This window comes from Brachyistius frenatus, unplaced genomic scaffold (assembly GCF_029030835.1).
Source record: "Brachyistius frenatus isolate BFR_SWC_R1_liver_20210118 unplaced genomic scaffold, ASM2903083v1 Contig_150, whole genome shotgun sequence".
NCBI classification, from domain to species: Eukaryota; Metazoa; Chordata; class Actinopteri; family Embiotocidae; genus Brachyistius; species Brachyistius frenatus.
In genome coordinates this window covers 743,004-762,500 of record NW_027210749.1, presented here as the reverse complement: position 1 = coordinate 762,500, position 19,497 = coordinate 743,004, and the positions used below count along the sequence as shown (strand labels likewise).

The 19,497-nt window shown below is 44.3% G+C and overlaps 2 protein-coding genes across 11 annotated transcripts in view; one reads left to right on the top strand and one right to left on the bottom strand.

The window, feature by feature from the left end:
• The window catches only part of herc1 (HECT and RLD domain containing E3 ubiquitin protein ligase family member 1), a 52,649-nt gene extending 49,635 nt beyond the window's left edge, over positions 1 to 3,014 (top strand). For all 6 annotated transcript variants that reach the window (XM_069715915.1, XM_069715914.1, XM_069715912.1 and 3 more), the window contains 3 exons: positions 488 to 640; positions 1,196 to 1,501; positions 2,372 to 3,014. In XM_069715915.1, coding sequence (XP_069572016.1) covers positions 488 to 640; positions 1,196 to 1,501; positions 2,372 to 2,557 — 645 coding nt within the window. In that variant the 3' untranslated portion in view covers positions 2,558 to 3,014. The remainder of the gene's footprint in view (positions 1 to 487; positions 641 to 1,195; positions 1,502 to 2,371) is intronic.
• A 44-nt stretch (positions 3,015 to 3,058) lies between these two features.
• On the bottom strand, positions 3,059 to 17,344 carry LOC138631160 (circadian-associated transcriptional repressor-like). 5 transcript variants are annotated; one of them, XM_069715945.1, is made up of 7 exons: positions 16,918 to 17,344; positions 16,801 to 16,863; positions 14,412 to 14,829; positions 11,948 to 12,023; positions 9,705 to 9,783; positions 4,775 to 4,889; positions 3,059 to 4,469 (listed from the first exon to the last, which is right to left on the bottom strand). In XM_069715945.1, exons 3-7 carry the CDS (start codon positions 14,787 to 14,789, stop codon positions 4,152 to 4,154), a joined length of 966 nt encoding a protein of 321 aa, XP_069572046.1. In that variant the 5' UTR covers positions 14,790 to 14,829; positions 16,801 to 16,863; positions 16,918 to 17,344; the 3' UTR covers positions 3,059 to 4,151. The 5 variants fall into 5 exon arrangements, with proteins under 5 accessions (XP_069572046.1, XP_069572045.1, XP_069572044.1 ...); XM_069715944.1 differs by having other exon boundaries at positions 16,801 to 17,015; positions 17,104 to 17,344; XM_069715943.1 differs by having other exon boundaries at positions 16,801 to 17,344.
• Between the last annotated feature and the right edge of the window lie 2,153 nt (positions 17,345 to 19,497).

Sequence of the window (19,497 nt, the reverse complement as noted above, 5' to 3'; positions counted from 1 at the left end):
TATGGTTTTTTTTAAACAAATCTGTGAAAATGGGTGAAAATATCTTGTTTCTAAATTTTCCAAATATGAACCTAAAAATTCCAACAAACAGTCCGACTTCAACATATCAGAGTTACCTGCACAGTCTGGATATAAAAGAGTTCGTAGCTTCAGGTCTATAAAATGGTTCTGATCCAGAAGTGTCTTCAGCTGCAATACCAGCGAGTGCCACTAGAGGTCGGCTCCAAAAAGCCTCCGGCTCCATAGACTCCCATTCAACTTCTCTCATCAAATCCAAAGTGAATAAAATGTGTCCATCAGTTATCTCGGTGTTGTTAGCTAAAGTCACTCCTTCTTCTTAGTTTTCTGGAGGTCCATCTGAAAATAATCCCTCATTCATTAGAAAAGAAGATTCAAGAACACCTGTTTTGGGGGGCGTGTCTGTTTGATTGACAGGTCTGTGGTCCATCAGCAGGTTTTTCTGAGACTGTTTGTTTTTGTCTTCCAGATGATTCCTCTGGATTCGTTTGTCGGGCAGAGTGCAGACGGTAAAATGGTGCCCATCATCCCGGGAGGAAACAGCATCCCGCTGACGTACTCCAACAGGAAGGAGTACGTGGAGCGAGCCATCGAGTACCGGCTGCACGAGATCGACCGACAGGTACGAACTGAAGTGTCTCAGGTTTTAAAGGGTGAAGCTGCTGGACTCAAAACTGGAGTTTCATTTCTCGGTCGTGCCGACGATTCGTATTATAAATACAGATAATAAGAAACGGTGAAATATCAATGAACTTTCATTAAAAAGAGACGCCCGCCCTGCTGTTGAACACAGGAGCAGCACCAACGTGTTTTACTTTCACTTTCACACAAGCCGAATTATAATAATATCACATTTCTAGAGATGTAATCGAGCGAATCTTCGCCAGCTTCTTGAGAAAAGCTGCACGTCAACAGCACCAACCAGGAATCGTACCGGCAAACCGTCTGGTTTTAACCGGTGCTGCACTCCATTTAAAAAAAAAAAAAAAGGGCTCCATGGTTTCATAAATCTTTTTTTTTATAGCAAACTAATATTTGTTGGGGACTATTTTCGCGCCGGATGGATTCACGTTTGACTCTTTTCTAAGAATTTTTTTTTTTTTACATGAATAAAAAATTTAGAAAAAAACCACTTGGCTTTTTAGTTTTAAACGGTTGTTCTCCGTCCTGCCACCAGGTGGCGGCGGTGCGCGAGGGCATGTCGTGGATCGTGCCGGTGCCGCTGCTGTCGCTGCTGACGGCCAAGCAGCTGGAGCAGATGGTGTGCGGCATGCCGGAGATCTGCTGCGACGTGCTGAAGAAGGTGGTCCGGTACCGGGAGGTGGACGAGCAGCACGCGCTGGTCCAGTGGTTCTGGCAGACGCTGGAGGAGTTCTCCAACGAGGAGCGCGTCCTCTTCATGCGCTTCGTCTCCGGACGCTCCCGGCTGCCCGCCAACACGGCCGACATCTCGCAGAGGTTTCAGATCATGAAGGTGGACCGGGTGAGCGGCAACCAAAGAACTCCACTTTATTGTTATTCACCGTTTGCTTCTGCAGTTGTTTGTTGTTGTTGTTGTTTACGAAAGGATTGAACTTCTTTTATTTATTGGAGGGAGTCGTAAAGAAACAGAAACACACAGATCCTCAGAACAGACTGTTTCTCAAAGAGTTCGTAGCTTCAGGTCTGTAAAATGGTTCTGATCCAGAAGTGTCTTCAGCTGCAATACCAGCGAGTGCCACTAGAGGTCGGCTCCAAAAAGCCTCCGGCTCCATAGACTCCCATTCAACTTCTCTCATCAAATCCAAAGTGAATAAAATGTGTCCATCAGTTATCTCGGTGTTGTTAGCTAAAGTCACTCCTTCTTCTTAGTTTTCTGGAGGTCCATCTGAAAATAATCCCTCATTCATTAGAAAAGAAGATTCAAGAAGACCTGTTTTTGGGGGCGTGTCTGTTTGATTGACAGGCCTGTGGTGCAGTCAGGTTACAGCTATCGGTGGGTGGGATGTAGTATCGTCAGGTTTCCAATCAGATCGGTCAGATCCACTGGCTCCTCCCCCAGCTCGTCCGAATATGGTCACTTCCTGTTCTAAGATGGCGACGGCCCAAAATACCGACGCTGGTTTATTATTGACATTTAAAATATTATCTTTCATGTCGACTTATCGATTGTGCTCGTAACGTAGCTTCAGTTCTTTAATTGAGAGTTTGGACTGTGCAGAGATGCATTGTGGGAGTTCTGTCAGAACATCTTTAGATATCGAAACTAGATTTACAGATAAGACTTACGTTTCTGAAGCTTTTCGACCTCCCGACAGGAAGTGTACTCCCCCCCCCCCCCCCCGCCCCGTTAATGCTGCGTTCCCTCCTGCAGCCGTACGACAGCCTGCCGACCTCCCAGACGTGCTTCTTCCAGCTGCGTCTTCCTCCGTACTCCAGCCAGGCCGTGATGGCCGAGCGCCTCCGCTACGCCATCAACAACTGCCGCTCCATCGACATGGACAACTACATGCTGTCACGCAACGTGGACAACGCCGAGGGCTCCGACACGGACTACTGAAGTACACGCAACACGCAACACGCAACACGGATGCACCAGTCGAAGGAAACTCCGGAGCAGACGGACTTTTTACATTTTACGTCAGACGGCACAAAAAAAACTTTCATTTCTCTTCGTGGTTTATTAGCAGTTTTTAAACGACACGAAATCCACACGAGAAGTGCATTTAGTGTTTCTCTTTTCTCTTTTTTCTTTTTGAACTCCACATCCCATTTCTTCCGGGTTTCTGCATGGAGGTCTGTTTATTCGTGTGTATAGAAGACGATCCAGCCGGGAAGATAAAAAGAATATTTGTACATTGTGTAAAATGCTTCATTAGGAAAATGTTTTGCATAATTATCCATATTTATTGTTTTCATTTGCCGATGCCGACTTTTTTCCCAAAGCAAAAGACAACAACAATAACAAACAAAACAAAAAACACAAAAACAACAACAATAAAATGCTGCATAACTGATTTGTTGTTCTGAGGTTTTTGATTTCGGAAGAAAGACGGGAACGTTTTCAGAAAGCAGACGTCACGTTTATTTTTCAGAAGTACAAAAAAATGACAAAAAGGCCATCAGTGGGGGGGGGGGGGGCACGTTCACGCACGGCGAAAGGATGGATTTAGATTCCTTTTTTTGTACGGGACTCAAACGCTACGTGGAGTTTATGATTTAAACCTCCGTTAGCGTTAATAAGATGAGTTCAGGGACAGCGATGAGTGTCGGACTCCTCGGATTTTAATCTTTTAACCAAAAATATAATCAACCAACGCAGGTTTGTACACGTGAATACAAACGTTTATTTTTTTAGTACCGATTGTTTTAGACTCCAAATGTAGTGAAAGTAATATTCTGGATTTCATCGCTCTCGAGGTGAAAATCTGAATCCATCATTTTTCCGACGTTCCTCCGGTTTCATGTTTGTTCGTGTTCAAATGAAAGTGTTCCCGTGAACTCCTTTAATAACCGAGCAGTCTGGAAGGTCGTGAATTATTATTTTTTTTAAACTCTCTTCTGAGGCGTGAGAATGATTTCCGAAACGCTTGGGCTCAAAAACTATTTTTTTTATTTTTATTCTGGAAAGTTTCTGTTTTTTTTTGTTTGTTGTTGTTTTTTTTACCGCGACGTGGAATCAGCGTGAGGTAGAGGAATCATCGACAACCTAAAGAGAAGCAGATCAAACGTACGTAACGGTCAAAAAAAGTATTCATGTATGAAAAAAACAAAAAACACGAGTCTCCATCTGTAGCAAACTGGAATAATGTGCATTCATTCATATTTTAAGATCCATAAATTACAGCCGGGTACATTCTCGGTGTTTCCATAGCGACCGCTGGACTCATTACAGGTGACGTAGAAAGACCTTCTGAAGACGGTTTCGTCTCCGTTTGTAAAATGTTCAACGTCATCGAGACTTTTTTCATCCAAAGTTCTCCCGGTTTGTTTTTTCTTTCTCTTCTCACGTTCGACCTGAAGTCGGAGCGACAGCGTTACGTTTGGAGGAAACGCTGAGTCGGGCTGTTTTTAAGGCGTTGTCGTGTCTCCCGGCTCCGTGATGAGAACCCCCCGTCCTCCTCCCCCCCGGCGCCGTCCTCAGACCGCGATCATCACCTCGTCAGCCGCTCGGCGGCGGCAGCGCGCCTCCTCGGAGCGATGATGCTCTCCTTCGCCTGCAGGAGGCGCTCCAGACACGGCGAGCGGATCTTGAAGGGCGGACGAGGCCCGGCGGGCGAGTCGGTGCTGGAGGACACGGCGTTGTCCTGCGTCGCCTCCCGGTGGCCGGAGGGCGACGCTTCGGGGGTTTTCGGGGAGCCGACGGGAGACGCGTGAAGCCACTTGAGGTGGGTGGAGGAGTACGACGGAGGAGGAGGAAGCGGAGGAGGGGGAGGGGCCGGGGGAGGCGGGGCGCTGCCGTGATGCTGCTGCTGCAGAGGAAACAGGAAGTAAGGTTGAACTTCAGGAGCACATTATACATACAGATTATATTCAATAAAACGGGTTTTCATTCATTATTCCTGCTTCTGTTTTCTTTTGGGTTCTCGTGTTCTCAACACAACACGATACCCAGATATTTATTTGGACGTATGACTTTTTTTATCATATTTCAGACGACATAAACGACCATAACCGTTTTAAACGCTGTACTTTGTGACCAAAGGTGCAAAAACCAAAAGATATTCTGCAGAAGGAAGCAGGAAACATCAGAAGGTGAATTTGAAGGGATCTTCACCTTTAGCCTCTTGGCCGGAGTGCCGTCGTCTGTCGGGTTCAGATCCGGTCCGATGTGAGGAAACCAACTCTGAAGCATTTCCTCTATTTTCAGAACAATGCTGAGGAAGCGTCCGCTACAACAGAGAAAAGAGTTTTCAGACGTTATTAGCAGAACTGTTGACGCCACGGTGTGAAAGTACTTCATCACAAGTTTCCACTTGGCAGTAAGAGTTCAGCACTGCTGACACAGAAATGTACTTTCTGTAAAAATACATCCTCAAGTCCTTCTTTTTGTGAAACTAAAGGAAATGAAACAGGAAGGTTGTTAGGTTAGGTTAGGTTAGGTAGTTACTTTATTAATCATAATTGTTCTACCGGTGAGAAAACAGACGCTCGACCCAAACGAGCAAATGTTAAAAAAGACAAATGAAAGATTATTTTACAGGTTTTCAAAAAGACTTAAAACGTCCTGACTGCATGTTTCAGAAAACATCATGTTAAAAATGTGCAAAAAGTGACATATTTTCTTCGGCCACATGGGGGCAGCAGAAGCGAGTCGAGAGCATATTGACATAATAAACAGGTTTTTAAACAATGTTGAAGTTTACGTCCATTTATTCACTCGTTTTTTTTAGCTCTGATTTTGGTCTCCACCAGGGAACTATCTGATCCAATGACTCTTTGTTCATCGATTTTAACGAAAAGACAAAGAAAAACGACCTTTTTTTGTTGACCACCGTTATTTGTTTGGAGAATCAGCGCCACCTGCTGTTTATCTCCACAAACTGCTGATAATGAACTGGACGGAAAAATACTTTAATTTGCATTTTCTTTTGTCAGTTTTCTCAAAATGTTGTTAAATTCTGGTGGAAACCAGCTTAGTCACATTGTTGATCGTAGAAATATTAATTATAAGTCGTTAAAAAAAAAAAAAAAAAAGGCCGTTAGCCTTTAAACTGTGGTGAGTTTCAAACAGCAGGAAAAGTACTTTCTCCACCGGTGACGGAGGAAACGTTGCTGCTGCAGGACGGAGGTGAAGTCGTTTGTTTCTTCAGTCCGAACTGACATTTTATTTTTTTGGTAACAGCGGAGCAGATTAGAGAGTCGGAGACGAGCCGCCGGCAGCTCAGATGGTTTTAGGGACGTCTCGCCGGTGGCCATTACATAAACCTCATGAAGCCCGGCGGAGGCTTTATGTGATTGGTGGACAATGTGAAAGAGCACAAAGACTGAATAAATAAAAAGCCCATGAGGGAGGAGGAGGAGGAGGAGGAGGAGGAGGAGGAGGGGGAGGAGGAGGGTCGATCCGAGCGTAGCTGCATTCCTCCCCGCCCGTGCGATGCTATCTGAGCGTCACATGACGAGAGACGAGCGGAGCATGTTGAGCTCCACATGAGAAATGTGACCGCAGCTCCACGCAGGCTGCAGCCCACACGTGGCAGCGGGGGAGGAGGAGGAGGAGGAGGAGGAGGAGGGAGGAGGTGCCTGTTCCATTCACAGGCTATAAATAGAGCAGTAAGCCCTGCGGCGAGGCCCCGCCCACCTCTCCCAGCCACCACAGGAGAAAGCATGAACGCCGACGTCACACTCGGACACCTGAGCGCCAAAAATACACATCTGCTCCGAGAGTTACTGCTCACGTTGTCGGAGCTCGTATTTCGTAGGAGGCTTCGTTCCCCGTTTTAAAGGTCCCATATCGTGGAGATATCAGATTTTCTTTTCTGATTCAAAAAGCGGGTCGGGGAGCTATAAATACCGTCGAAAGTGTCGAAACACTCGGCCCGCACGCGGCCTGTATTCAGTGACCGCGCTGTTTGGACTTATGTAAGTTTGTGATGTCACAAACTGACGCCGATGTTCCACGTGCGGCCCGAAGCTTGTCCGACCTCGTTACGCAGAGGAAAACAGAGCGGTAGGTCGTTGTGTCGCCGAGGTAGCTAGGGAGGACCAAAGAGAGACTGTGGTTGGTCCGGTAAGGAAAAGAGTCAGCCAATCAGAAGACAGGGATATCAATTATCTCTTAAAGGTACAGACAGACAGGCTTTTTTGGAAAGTGATTGTAATCGGCATTTTTATACGTTGAAAATCAATTGATTACTGAAGAAAAACCCTTTTTGTTAATTGTTGGCTGCAGCTTTAAAAGTCTTTCTTTTAAGGAACAAGTGTTGTGTTCTCAGGGTGTTTCTGCTGCCCCCAGGTGGCCACAACCGTTATTGCATATTTGTGAACTGTTGTAAATATTCATTTAAATGAATGATTCCTGAAGTTTTGACCTGAGTTTGACTTTAGAGTGGAAATGTTTGTCAGAAAAGTTTGTTTTTAAATGTCGTATAAATGTCAAATTTATCTGGAACTTTTTTGTTTTCATTTTCTGAAACATGCCGGTTTTAATGTCAGACATTAAAAAGTGAAAACAAGCTGCAGACACACATTAAACTGAAAAGCAGATTTCATTAGTTTGAGAAGTTGTTTTTTTCGGATGTAATTATGTCCAGAAATATCTTCTACAGAGATCGGAGAGGTTTGCAAATTACACAGTAAAAAGAGAAAGTAGATTTTGTTGATATATTTGCACAATAAGTCCTTTTAATCCTTTTTAATATGGGTTTTAATTTGGAGCTGGAAAAATATATATTTCCTCTGAAAGCTTTCCGTTAAAGTTTCTCCTCAATTAAAACAACAAACATCGGTGTCGTTCACGTTCTCGTCAGCGGTGGAAATAAACGTCAGGCATGAACGAACGGCAGCAGATTCACGAGCGGAGTCGACTTCACGGCCGGAAATATCTCCGCTGACTTCCATTTTTTATAGCCTCTGACTGCGTTTCCCACCGAAGCCTTGAAACAACATCCGATATGTTCTGCCGGTGGACGAAACCACCGCGGAACGTACACGTGTTCGATTCTGACGTTCACGGGTCGAGTTGGACGCCGAGTTGGACGTCGAGTTGGACGCCGAGTTGGACGTCGAGTTGGACGCCGACCAACGCCGCGGCGCTTCGTGTGCGGTCCGGCGCAGACGGACGGAACGGCGTGAAGTCCGTCTGCGTCCCAGAAGAAGCTCAACGGAGGAAGTTTCGTCTGTTTCCACCCGACGTTACAAACCTCCGTTAAAAAATAACTTCATGCAGCAACGTTTTAATTTGAAGACATTATTGGCCAAAATAATTGAAACATTTATCATTTAAATTAACATTTTAAATATATTCAATGTGAAAACTTAGTTGCTTTAAAGATTTTAAAACATATTTTTTTACTTATTACAAAACAAAAGCAGCATTATAAACTTTTATCTTGACATTTTTGTAGCTGATAATTGTGAAAGCTGGATTAGTTTGATGCAGACTTTTATTTTTGGTAACTCGTCCTACATTGAAACAAACTGCAGACGCCTGAAGAAGTCTGGTTAACAACGAACCGACGTCGACGTCCTGTTTTCAGTGTCGTTACCATCAAGGAAACAAAAGGAAGTTTAAAAATCAAAGAGTTTTAGCTGTTCAATTTCTTACAAAAGGTGCAACAAATGAACTTTACTGACGTCAGACCTTCGATGTTCCCGACAGCCTGTTTAGCCGTAAATCAACGAAAAGTGAATTAAACGACCTTCAGCCGTTTTCCTGCGATTGTTAAACAAACGGAGACGAACTCCGCCCACCGAACAGCTCGCCAACGTCCACGAGTCCGTTTGAAGTTCCTCGGAGTCGTACTTAATATCTGCGACGTTAACGGAGGTCGTAGAAAGTTCAGGGAGAAAATACGACGCTCAAGTTCAACTTTGAGATTTCCAATTATTTTACGTTAGAATATCTTTTGTACATTTTATTTTGAAACACACATTCTTGTGAACATGATTAAACATATTAAACATCAGTATTTTACCCGCTGACTGAAAACTGAGCATCAAAAACGGCCGAGAACTGATGAAATTCTCAGATTCAAAGTTTTTTTGACTTCCTCAAAGATATAAACTGTATTTTTTGAATCACTGTTACGATTTAGATTAAAAGCTTCCAACATTTTTTAATCAAAAAATAAAGCAGAAGTTGTTATTTTCTGGTTCCTTTTCGTCTCCGTGACGATAAACGTGAACATGTTTTGGGTGTGAACTGTTAGTCAGAACAAAACCAGAGATTTTTGGCTGCAACTTCGGCTTTGCATCGACATTTTCAACCATTTTCTGACACTTTATAGACAAATTAATTAATAGAGAAACTAATCGACAGATTAACCAATGATGAAAATAACTGTTAGTTGCAGATTCGGTTTTGAGGAGTTTCTTTTGTCATTTTTAGTTTTCAGGGTAAAATCTTAAAACCTCAAATGTGAAAATAAATGAGTTGAAAACCTTGAATTTAATTTACTAAACGTGTTTCCAAGCTGATCCGAGTTCACTGGCTAAAATAAACTCTAAAATAAGAGCTGTCTTTACTGTATTCTACTGGTTTTGGCAAAATGAACGGACTCACTGAGCTTCTATGTTCATAAATCTTCTTTTTTTAATTGTTTTTATGGAAAGCTTTTGTATTTTGATTTAAAACACCAAAAAGCTGAAACCAGCTGGAAAAAAACAAAGATCTTCAGTATTTGTATGAAGACATTTTTTGGAAAGTACAGCGAGCTAAATCTTGCAGCAACTCTCCGTTTGTCAGAGTATCAGATTTATATTTAATCAACATTTAGGAGAACACAAGTGTTTTGGAAGCGGCCTCAGATCGACGATAAATGAGCGCCGTGATCGACCTCCTCGCCAAAACTATTTTATCAACCGAACATTCCCGCCTGCTTCCAATCATCTCTGTTTATCTGCCATGTGGACGCAATTTCTCCGTCTGATCGGACCAAAAAAAAGAAAAAGAGCTCGAAACACGTGATAAAAGGGACGATGTTAAGCTGCCGTTTCCACGGCGGCGGATTGACAAACAGATGTGGAAGTTGTTCCGAGGTATTTACCCCGTGTTTGGATTCTGAAGGACCCCCATGATTCTCTGGATTCGGTCCATCGCGACGCTCTCCTGGAAACCGCTGAGACCTGCAGGAGACAGAGAGACATGTTGAGTCACGTTGGCGTCTTCAGTTCGATCTAAACACGTTTCTAATGATGATCTCCGTCGCGTCGTCGCGTCGCGTCGTCGGCTGGATTCTCGGGACGCCTCGACGACACCGAACACGCCAGCGGCCCGGCGTGACTCGAGTTTCAGGTTTACGTCTCGTCGGCAGCTACATCCTTTAATCGCGGCTTCGATCGCCCCGCGGAGCCGGCCGGACGTCACCAGACACTCAGACTACGTCTTTAACTAACAGCAGGCGTCCCGCCGTCACGTCCACGACGAGACGACGCTCACTGGATCATTCGGGGTTTTTTATGTCAGCGTTCCAGGAAATCTTTTTTTTTACTGTTACAGCAGTTTGTAAGAAATCAGTGTTTCCTCAATAAAACGTTACGTGAAGCAGAAATCATCGAGATCGTATGAAACACCGCGAAGGAAAAACAATTACGACGTTCTGGAGTTCCTCAAAGTTTAAATTAGAGAGAAACAAGTTCAAGATTAACAGTCACAGTAAAAAAGTCCAAGAGTAACTAAGTCATAGAGTAGCTGAGTCCTAGAGTAACTACGTCCAATACTAACTACGTCCAATAGTAACTAAGTCCAAGAGTAACTACGTTCTATAGTAACTAAGTCCTAAAGTAACTATGTCCAATAGTAACTAAGTCCTGAAGTTACCAAGTTAAATAGTAACTAAGTCATTAGGTAACTGAGTCATTAAGATACTAAGTCAAATTGTAACTAAGTCGAATACTAAATTTGTCCTAAAGTAACTAAGTCTTAGAGTAACTAAGTCCTAAAGTTACTAAGTCCTAAAGTAACTAAGTCTTAGAGTAACTAAGTCCAACAGTCCCAGATTCTCAGAGTAACGTAGTTCTGATAATTCAGATCCTGTAGTTGATGTCGGGACTTTGAATCAGAAGTGTGATATTTGAGATGATGTCATATAAATGGATCATCGCTCCCGTCGATCTGCTCGTCTCCGTTTCCTTCAGATCCTCCTCGACGTTCAGATCGGTGGTTTAAAGTGGAAAGAAATCTCCCACGTAGTGATTAATGTGGATTACTATTAAATTCAGCTCCTCGAGGCTTTTACTCTGAAGGGTTCGCATTACGAGCACGGTTTGATTTAATAAAATATGTATGACGTGCTGATTGCATCACGTCAGTTGTAATGTGAGAATATTTATTTGAGCTCCTGCAGTCGAACTTGATTTCAGACTTCAGGACTTTGATTTGGGGCGAGCGGCGCCTCGCCTGCAGGAAGTGGAGCGCCCGGTCGATCTTCACCGGCGCTGAGCAAACCGAGCGTCTTTCATCTCTCGGTTTAGAGAAGATGTTAAATGACTCGAGTGCTTTGATCCTTCAGGGCTTTTTGTTCCACAACTGTAATTTTCAGAGTCTTTTTATTTCCGGACGTTCGGTTTCAGTCTTTCAGTCTTTCGTATTAACGGAGAAGAAGAAAAATAAAACGTTTTTGAACGCTGTAATTAGATCTGTTATGATTCCAACATGTATGTTAAACATCTGGACTTATCGAGGAGAGTTGTGTCAACAACAACAACAACAACAACACGGCGTGACGCAGTCGGAAAATAAAAACTCCTGAAGAGTTTGTTTCATCATAAAAGAAAACAAGATTCTGAACTGGATTGTTTTTATGTTCAGAATCAGATTGATGAAGACGCTGCATTTAAAACAGAAGCTTCCCGTCTGTTGTCTGAAGCTGAGAACTGAGAACTGAGAACTAAGAACTAAGAACTGAGAACTGAGAACTAAGAACTGAGAACTAAGAACTGAGAACTGAGAACTAAGAACTGAGAACTAAGAACTGAGAACTAAGAACTGAGAACTAAGAACTGAGAACTAAGAACTAAGAACTGAGAACTAAGAACTGAGAACTAAGAACTGAGAACTGAGAACTAAGAACTGAGAACTGAGAACTGAGAACTAAGAACTAAGAACTGAGAACTAAGAACTGAGAACTGAGAACTAAGAACTGAGAACTAAGAACTAAGAACTGACCGCAGCTACGAGGAAACAAAGTAGGAGTTTAAAAACTACGTCAGATTCTTCCTCATCAAACTCCAACCTGTCGTGTCCTACTAAGAAACTGGGAGAAGAGGACGGTGTGTGAGAGACACTTACGTTCGGAGTACCTGCCCGACCGGAGGCCTCTCAGGATGGAGGACAGCGGCTGGACGTAGCGCTGCAGCTCGGAGCGCTAGGAGGGACACCAGAGGGGTTAGCATCCACTGCTAGCATTCATGCTATCAGCGCTAAAGTGCTTTTTAATGGCCACTTTAAGAGCAGCCGTCCTCAGGAGAGGGTGTGTGTGTGTGTGTGTGTGTGTGTGTGTGTGTGTGTGTGTGTGTGTGTGTGTGTGTGTGTGTGTGTGTGTGTGTGTGTGTGTGTGTGTGTGTGTGTGTGTGTGTGTGTGTGTGTGTGTGTGTGTGTGTGTGTGTGTGTGTGTGTGTGTGTGTGTGTGTGTGTGAGCATGACTCATTCTCACTTCCTCATTTTCATCATATTGATTAACTATTAGCAGATTGACTCGTTTAAAGATCAGACGCCCATATTTGGAGAACCTGACCGTAACGATGATGTCACAGGTTGTGGAGGTGGCCGACTGAAAGGCGGCACCGGCGGATCCTCTTACACCGTTTGATATCAGCTCGCTCCGCCCTGCACTTTAATTATTGATCCGTCACGTCTCTGTTGTTGATATGTTTTGTTATGGAGCAGCGGGTGGGCGGAGCCTGAGGGCTGCAGCGGGTGGGCGGAGCCTGAGGGCTGCAGCGGGTGGGCGGAGCCTGAGCTTTTTCATGTTCGTCGGTGGATTTACGTCTTAGTTTTAACACCTCTGACATCATCACAGCAGCATGAACGGTGACATCACGTTTTATCAGGACTTCTTCCTTTATTTCCTTCCTTCCTTCTTTCCTTCTCTCTTTATTTCTTTCCTTCCTTCCTTCTTTCCTTCTCTCTTTATTTCTTTCCTTCCTTCTTTCTTTCCTTCTCTCTTTATTTCTTTCCTTCCTTCCTTCTTTCCTTCTCTCTTTATTTCTTTCCTTCCTTCCTTCTTTCCTTCTCTCTTTATTTCTTTCCTTACTTCCTTTACAGCTTCACAAATATATAAAAACAGAAAAATCTATTCTCGTGTGACAGAAAAATATTTCACACTTTTTAAAACTCTTTAAAGAGTGAAATAATCAGATCATGTGACGAACATCAGCCGGCGACCTGCTGCACAGCATTCATGGTTTTCTCCACACTAATTATAAATAATGAATTAATCACTGATGTTCCTAAAAGCTTCTGTCGAGACCAGAGACTCCGTTGAGACTTCAGGACTCCACCGAGTTTTTCACTTCAAACATCCGTCGCGGTTCATTTTAATGGTTCAGTTCAGTAAACTTTAGTTCAGTTTCTTCATCTGCTGAACAACTTTCAGAGTTTCGTGAATGTTTTATTTCAACTGACAGTAAAAGTTTTTAAATGAATTTTAACACCTGCAGATTCGCAGCAAAAGTATGTGGACGCCCTTGTTCACAGATTTCTGTGCACTTTCACCGTTTTAAACCAGCTCGGTTCAGTTCTCAAAGATCTTAAAGGGTAATTCGGTTTATTATAACCTGCTTTATTTCCTCTTAATGCGTCTCCGTGGGTGGTGCTGACTCCACCCCTTCAGGTGATGCAGCCAGCGTCATCGTCCTTTTTCTATGTTTACTTTCAGTCCGCCCCGAAAAACAAACATTTAAAAATAAGTCACGTGAAAGTCAGTTTGTTGTGAAGTTGCTGTTTGCTGCGGTTCTCTTCCAAACCTGAAATCGTTTGTTTACATTCAGTCAGCTGGTCTGAACGGGAGCAGAATTATCGTTTAGCAGCTCCTCTTCATAACGAACCCGCAGGTGAACGACGACCGCCGTCGGTTTACTACAGAAACGAGGAAAACTTAAAAACGAGATAATTCGAAAGCAACTTCTGAACTGACTTTTTCTAAGCAGATTTTTTTGGAGGTCTTTTTCTGGCGTTTGTTGGTTTTCTGTTTCTTTCGGTAACTTAAACCTGCGGTGCTGAAACTTTTGTCTCCCCCTTCTGTCGGGGAGGGTAACTACAAGAACACTGTGGACACATGACCGCATCTCTACTGTAGTCTGTTCCGTCGCTATGACTACGGCAGTTCAATGACATCGTTTCACTGTCAGGCTTTAATCCAATAACATTAAGAAAGTCTAGAAGAGACGCACGATTTTATTATTTGATCCCCATTCAAGTTAGCATGTGGCTAACCAGAAGTTAGCCGGGTCTGAGCAGGCTCAGTGTGAATTCATCCGGCCAGCGTGGGAATGTCTCACCAGACACCAGATTTAAAAACACTATGTAATGGTGAAGAGACGGGCGGTTTAATCAGCACTCTGTGAACTCGTTTGGCTCCATAACTTTAACTTCTGGAGTTGATTTGTCTCATTTTGACTCGATTTCTACAGAAAAAGGATTAAATGATAAAAAAAACAACTCTCTGACAATATTACCCAGCATGCCTCTGTGTGCTCCCGTGTGTACAGAGTAATTCAGGGGAAAACACCACAACAACAACAAAAAGTCTCACCTTGCGTGAGAAAAGTTCATCTTCAGAGTCCGTCCGAGCGGCCGAAGCGTCGCCGCCCGGCCTCTTCCTGCTGGAGCGAAGCTCCGCCTCCTCGCAAACGGAGGTAAATCCCTGAACAGGACTGTCAGCTTCCTCCCTGCAGTGACTCCTCCTCCTCTTCCTCTGGGCTCCCGAGTGAAAGCAGCTCGTCGGAGACTCCCTGCAGGACGTCGCCGTTGCTCCTGACGACGACAACGATGATGACGATGATGATGACGATGGCGGTGATGACGACGGCAGCTCCTCTGCGAGCTGAGGGATTAACGTGGTCGGGCCGTCGTAGTCGTCCTCGTCGCTGGCGAGCCAGTCGATGGAGTAATCCGAGTCGGAGGTGGACATGTTGGAGTCAGACGGTCAGCCAGCAGAGAGCATCATGGACCTGCAGGAAGACAAGAGTCTAAAAATAAAGACGTGTTTTCAAAAATAAATTCACCTCTGAAACAGAAACACTGAACAGCTCGACCTCCTCAAACACACTGAACCTCGTCTTTAGTTTCTTATATTTCTTCGTACGGGCGAAGCAGCGCTCCGGATGAAATGAGTCACGACTTTTCTGCTTAAAATTGAGACCGCTGGTCTTTTTTTGAAGTTTTGTCTCGGTAGTGGGAATTTCACTGAATAACGACTCTTCAAATTAAAGTCTGACATGAATCAGATGTTTTTTTATCAGCTCGGTTTATCGTCACTGATAAGCCGGACATCGTTTTTAAACTACGACTTCGTCAAATCCTCCCCGTCGGCGGGCGGAGCAGAAAGAGGAACACTGTTTTAAATGCAGCAGCTTCATCAATCTGATAACTGACTTAACTGACCCCAAAAGTCAGATCAACAATGATTTGAAAACAAAGGACAGTACAATATTGATCAACATCAGGACTCAGTTCACCACTAATGTCAGTAAGTTGAAAGAGTTCTTTGTTAATGGAGCGACCGGGCGTCGAAACGACAACAACGAACTTCCGGTGACCTTTGACCTGTCGCTGGTGAAACTGAGTTCTCTCTCAATCCTTTGTTTTTGACCAAAACAATTGTTTTACATTTTGGTTTTAGTTGTTGGTCTTTTGCACTGTTTTGTTGTTTTCTATGTTTCGGAGCGCGTCGGCAACCTCTAAGTAGTAAACATTTGCGTAAACTCAGCAGGACACTGCGTTTTATTAACTTGTACGTACCGTACTGTTAAAAAGGAAACATGGATTTTTGGTGCTCTGTATTTTTCATAATAAAAGATAAATATAGAAACGGAGCGAAGCGGCTGGAAAATTTAAGAAAAAATACGGACAGAAAGTGTCGTAGTTTGTTTGTTGGCCCACCAACGGGCTGCCAGAACAGCATCGGCGTGATACAATACAAATAAAAGATTTATTAATTTTTTAATATTAAGATTTCTTACATTTTAATCTGCTGGTTACCTGGTGGATTAGTTTCTCTTTATTGCGGTGATTGTACAAGTTTTACCAAACACATATTAACAAGCTGACGTCTAATATATCCTGTATTACCCAATCAACAGTCTAAAATCAGAAGATAATCTGTTTGGTCTTATTTTTATTTTTAACTTCAGGCCACTTCCTGTGTTAAAGGTGTTAGTCATTAAGATTTTAATTATTCTACCTTCTTAACGTCTTTATCTCATTTCTGTTGGCGTGAAAAGCAAATAGATTCATGGATGACAAAAGTCAATTAATTAAACAGATAAAAGTAAAGAAAATAGAATAATTAAATAACTAAATCATTTTAATTTAGGAAGTGACTTTAAGATTTATAAAAAGTAATTCGGACACATATTCACATCTTATGGTAAAAAAAAGACCATAAAATGAAATGAACCCGTTAAAATATATCGTATGAAAGAAAAGTTGACGGACTTTTTCTTGTTGTTGGTTATAAACTTAATGGAGACCTGAGTATTTTTTAAAAGGGGTTCCGGTTCTGGATCCGGAGTGCTGCTTCTCAGACACAGTACAGCCCTGCAGTGACTCAGTCCAGGCCGGCAGGATTGAATAACCCTCCTCTGCCTCCTTCAAACGGGCACGTCGTCCAACATTATGTAAGAAAAAAAAAAAAAGAAAGAAGCATCCAAACACATGGACCTGCTTCCCGTCGCCTGTCCGTCCACATGCAGCCACGCTGCCGGTCCAAGTGACCGAGCGGCGCCGCGGACGTTCACCCCACATGGAGGCATTTAAAACCCCGCAGGACACGCAGCCTTCACGCCGCTGATGCAGCAGCAAAAATAAAACACACAACTTTACTTTCTCCATCAGAAATCATCCTGATCGGTTTGTTCAGCGCGGCGCAGAGCTGCGTCTCCAACCCGCAAACATCACCTCCAAAAGACCGCAAACATCACCTCCAAAAGAAAGAAAGAAGCGCAGCCGGCGTCTCCTCTGCTCCTCCTTCTCCTCTGCTGCTCCTTCTCCTCTGCTGCTCCACCGTCTCCTCTGCTCCTCCTTCTCCTCTGCTCCACCGTCTCCTCTGCTCCTCCTTCTCCTCTGCTGCTCCACCGTCTCCTCTGCTCCTCCTCTGCTCCTCCTCCTCCTCTGCTGCTCCACCGTCCTCCGCTCGCTCATTAATAAACACCAAGAATATTTAGCGCGCAGGTGAGCCGCAGGACGGGCAGGTGTGTGCGCGAGCAGCCAGAACCGTCACTTACCAGAAGTGGACCGTGCGCGTGTGTTTCCCGGCGGCGGCAACCCTTCCGTGTCCGACCGAACCGGTGAACCGGTGAACCGGTGATGGAGCGGAACCATGAAAAAGCAGCAGACGCAGGAAGGAAGGCGGGCGGGCAGGGATCCCGTCCAGCGCGTGCAGCCTCTCCCAGGGCAACGTGTCCGAGAGGGGCGGGGCATCCAGAACGAGCTCCTCTCCTCTCCGCCAGGTCCGCGCGCCGCTACCTCACGCGCCGCCCCTCTCCCTCCTCCTTCCCCCTCTCCCTCCTCCCTCCCCCCTCCCTCCTCCCTCCTCCCTCTCCCTCCCTCCTCCCCCGGGGAGCGCCGCACACACGCGGGGAAACTGTGGAGGGAAGATAAACACAAGGCAGGAGAAGTGCACCAGGTGATCAGACGGTGACGACACCGAGCGCGGCCGCGCGCGGGCGGCAGCTTCAGACGAACTCAGAGTCGCGCAGCAGCTCGAGCGAAAGTGGTGCTGCGTTCAAAGGCTTCCGGGAGCGTCGTTTTAAAACAAGAACTAAACACATTATTACACGGAGAACATCACAAACTAACAAAAACGGATAAAATATAAACACCAAACCATCATTAGAGGGTCAAATCAGGGCAGAGATTTTAATAGAGTTTAGACAATTTATCAACATCTTACACGGTTTTTTAATTCTTCTTCTATTTTAAGTTAAGCTTTTCTTAAAGAATGTCATACAGAGCACTGATGTTATCCAGTTATTGAAAGGTGTAATCCTATGTTGCGATATAATTTGCAATCCGCCTCAACATAAACTAATAAATTATGAATAATGATTTAATGTGTTTAAACAAATGCTCCACATCTCAAACCAAAAGAGGGTCTGAAACTTTTAATGAGGCATATATATTATAAACATAATCTAATAACAATTTGCGCAATTATATCCTTAACGTGACAAAATATTCTTTGTCACTGACCTTTTAATGGACTTCACACCTGCCTACATTTAACCCGGTGTCATGCCGAGAGGTGTAATACGCCCGTTAGTCCACTAGTGGACGCCGTGTCAGTGTCACGTTTAGAAAAGGAAGGTGACTTGTTTGGGACGTAGACTGGACACAAAAATAGACGTAGCCTCCGTGTCTGAAAAGAGAAGCTAATGCAGAGGTGGTGCTTTAAAGTGTAATACCACCAAGGGCCACGAGGGGCTGGCTCCAAAAAACATCAGGCTTCAATAGACTCCCATTCAAAAAGCATCAAGTCATTTTTTTTTTTTTTTTTTTTTTGCAAGTCATTATTGTGTCATTAGCTAAAAACTCAACTTTTTTATGGCGAAGCGATGAAAACCGTGACCCGGACACGGTGACCTCTAGTGGACAGACGGGTGTATTTAGAGACGTACTGTGACGTGTTCGCCGTCATCACATCGAGTGTACGAGGTTTTGTCAATAATACAACACTGAGTGACTAAAGTCCAGTTATACCTCTGAAATGTGGTCGAGTTTCTTGAACGCAGTACTCGAGTAAATATACTTATTTATGCTCACAATCAGAATAAAGGCTGTTTTTTTCCCATTCTTCTTATTCTGCCATTGATCCTCCTGCAAAGCATAACACTGACATTTAATTCTGTGCTTTCCGTAGGAACCTTCATCCCGATGCAACGCCAGCCGTGGGACGCCGGTGGAGCTGAGCCTCCGCCAGGAGAACCCCTCTTTTGTTTTATAACCCGTCCTCGCACCGGCACAATGAGGACTCATCTGCCCACTGAGCAATTTTAAACTGACTCAGGAAAGACGTGCAGAGATAATGGCCCCATTTCCTGTGTGCGCGGCTTCCCTGCCATCTGTGTCGGAGCCAAATGGTCCGCGATAAAAACCCGACGGCGCTGCAGGAATGCTCGAACTGTTCAATCGGTGTGACGTAACAAAAAGATGCAGAAACCGGCTGAGTCGACAGAAAACATCAGCTCAGTTCAGAGTGAATATTGTTTTACATCTGGAATTTTTTTCTTGCCCGTGTTTGCTGCTGCTGGTCCGTCTTTGATGAACTGTGATGTCATTAGGAAGGAGGAGCCCGCCCCACCCCCACCCCTCCCCCAAAAAAGCACTGGTACCAAAAAAAAGAAGAAGAAGAAAGAAACGGCAATTGCTGACCCATCCAACGTCATGGAAACGTCATAGAAAGTTATCATACGAGGCATCCAGAAGTCTTCGTTGGTTCTGGAACTGTTGACTTTTTGGTACGACCCGGACCGGTCCATTACCGGGCAAACACAGAAAGACATTCACACTTACACGTCCGATTTAGAATCGTGGGAGGAAGTTTAAGCCGGACCAAAACCAGAACCTTCTACTACTACTACCGGCGCACTAACAAGGTAGGAGAAGGATAAAAAGAACTG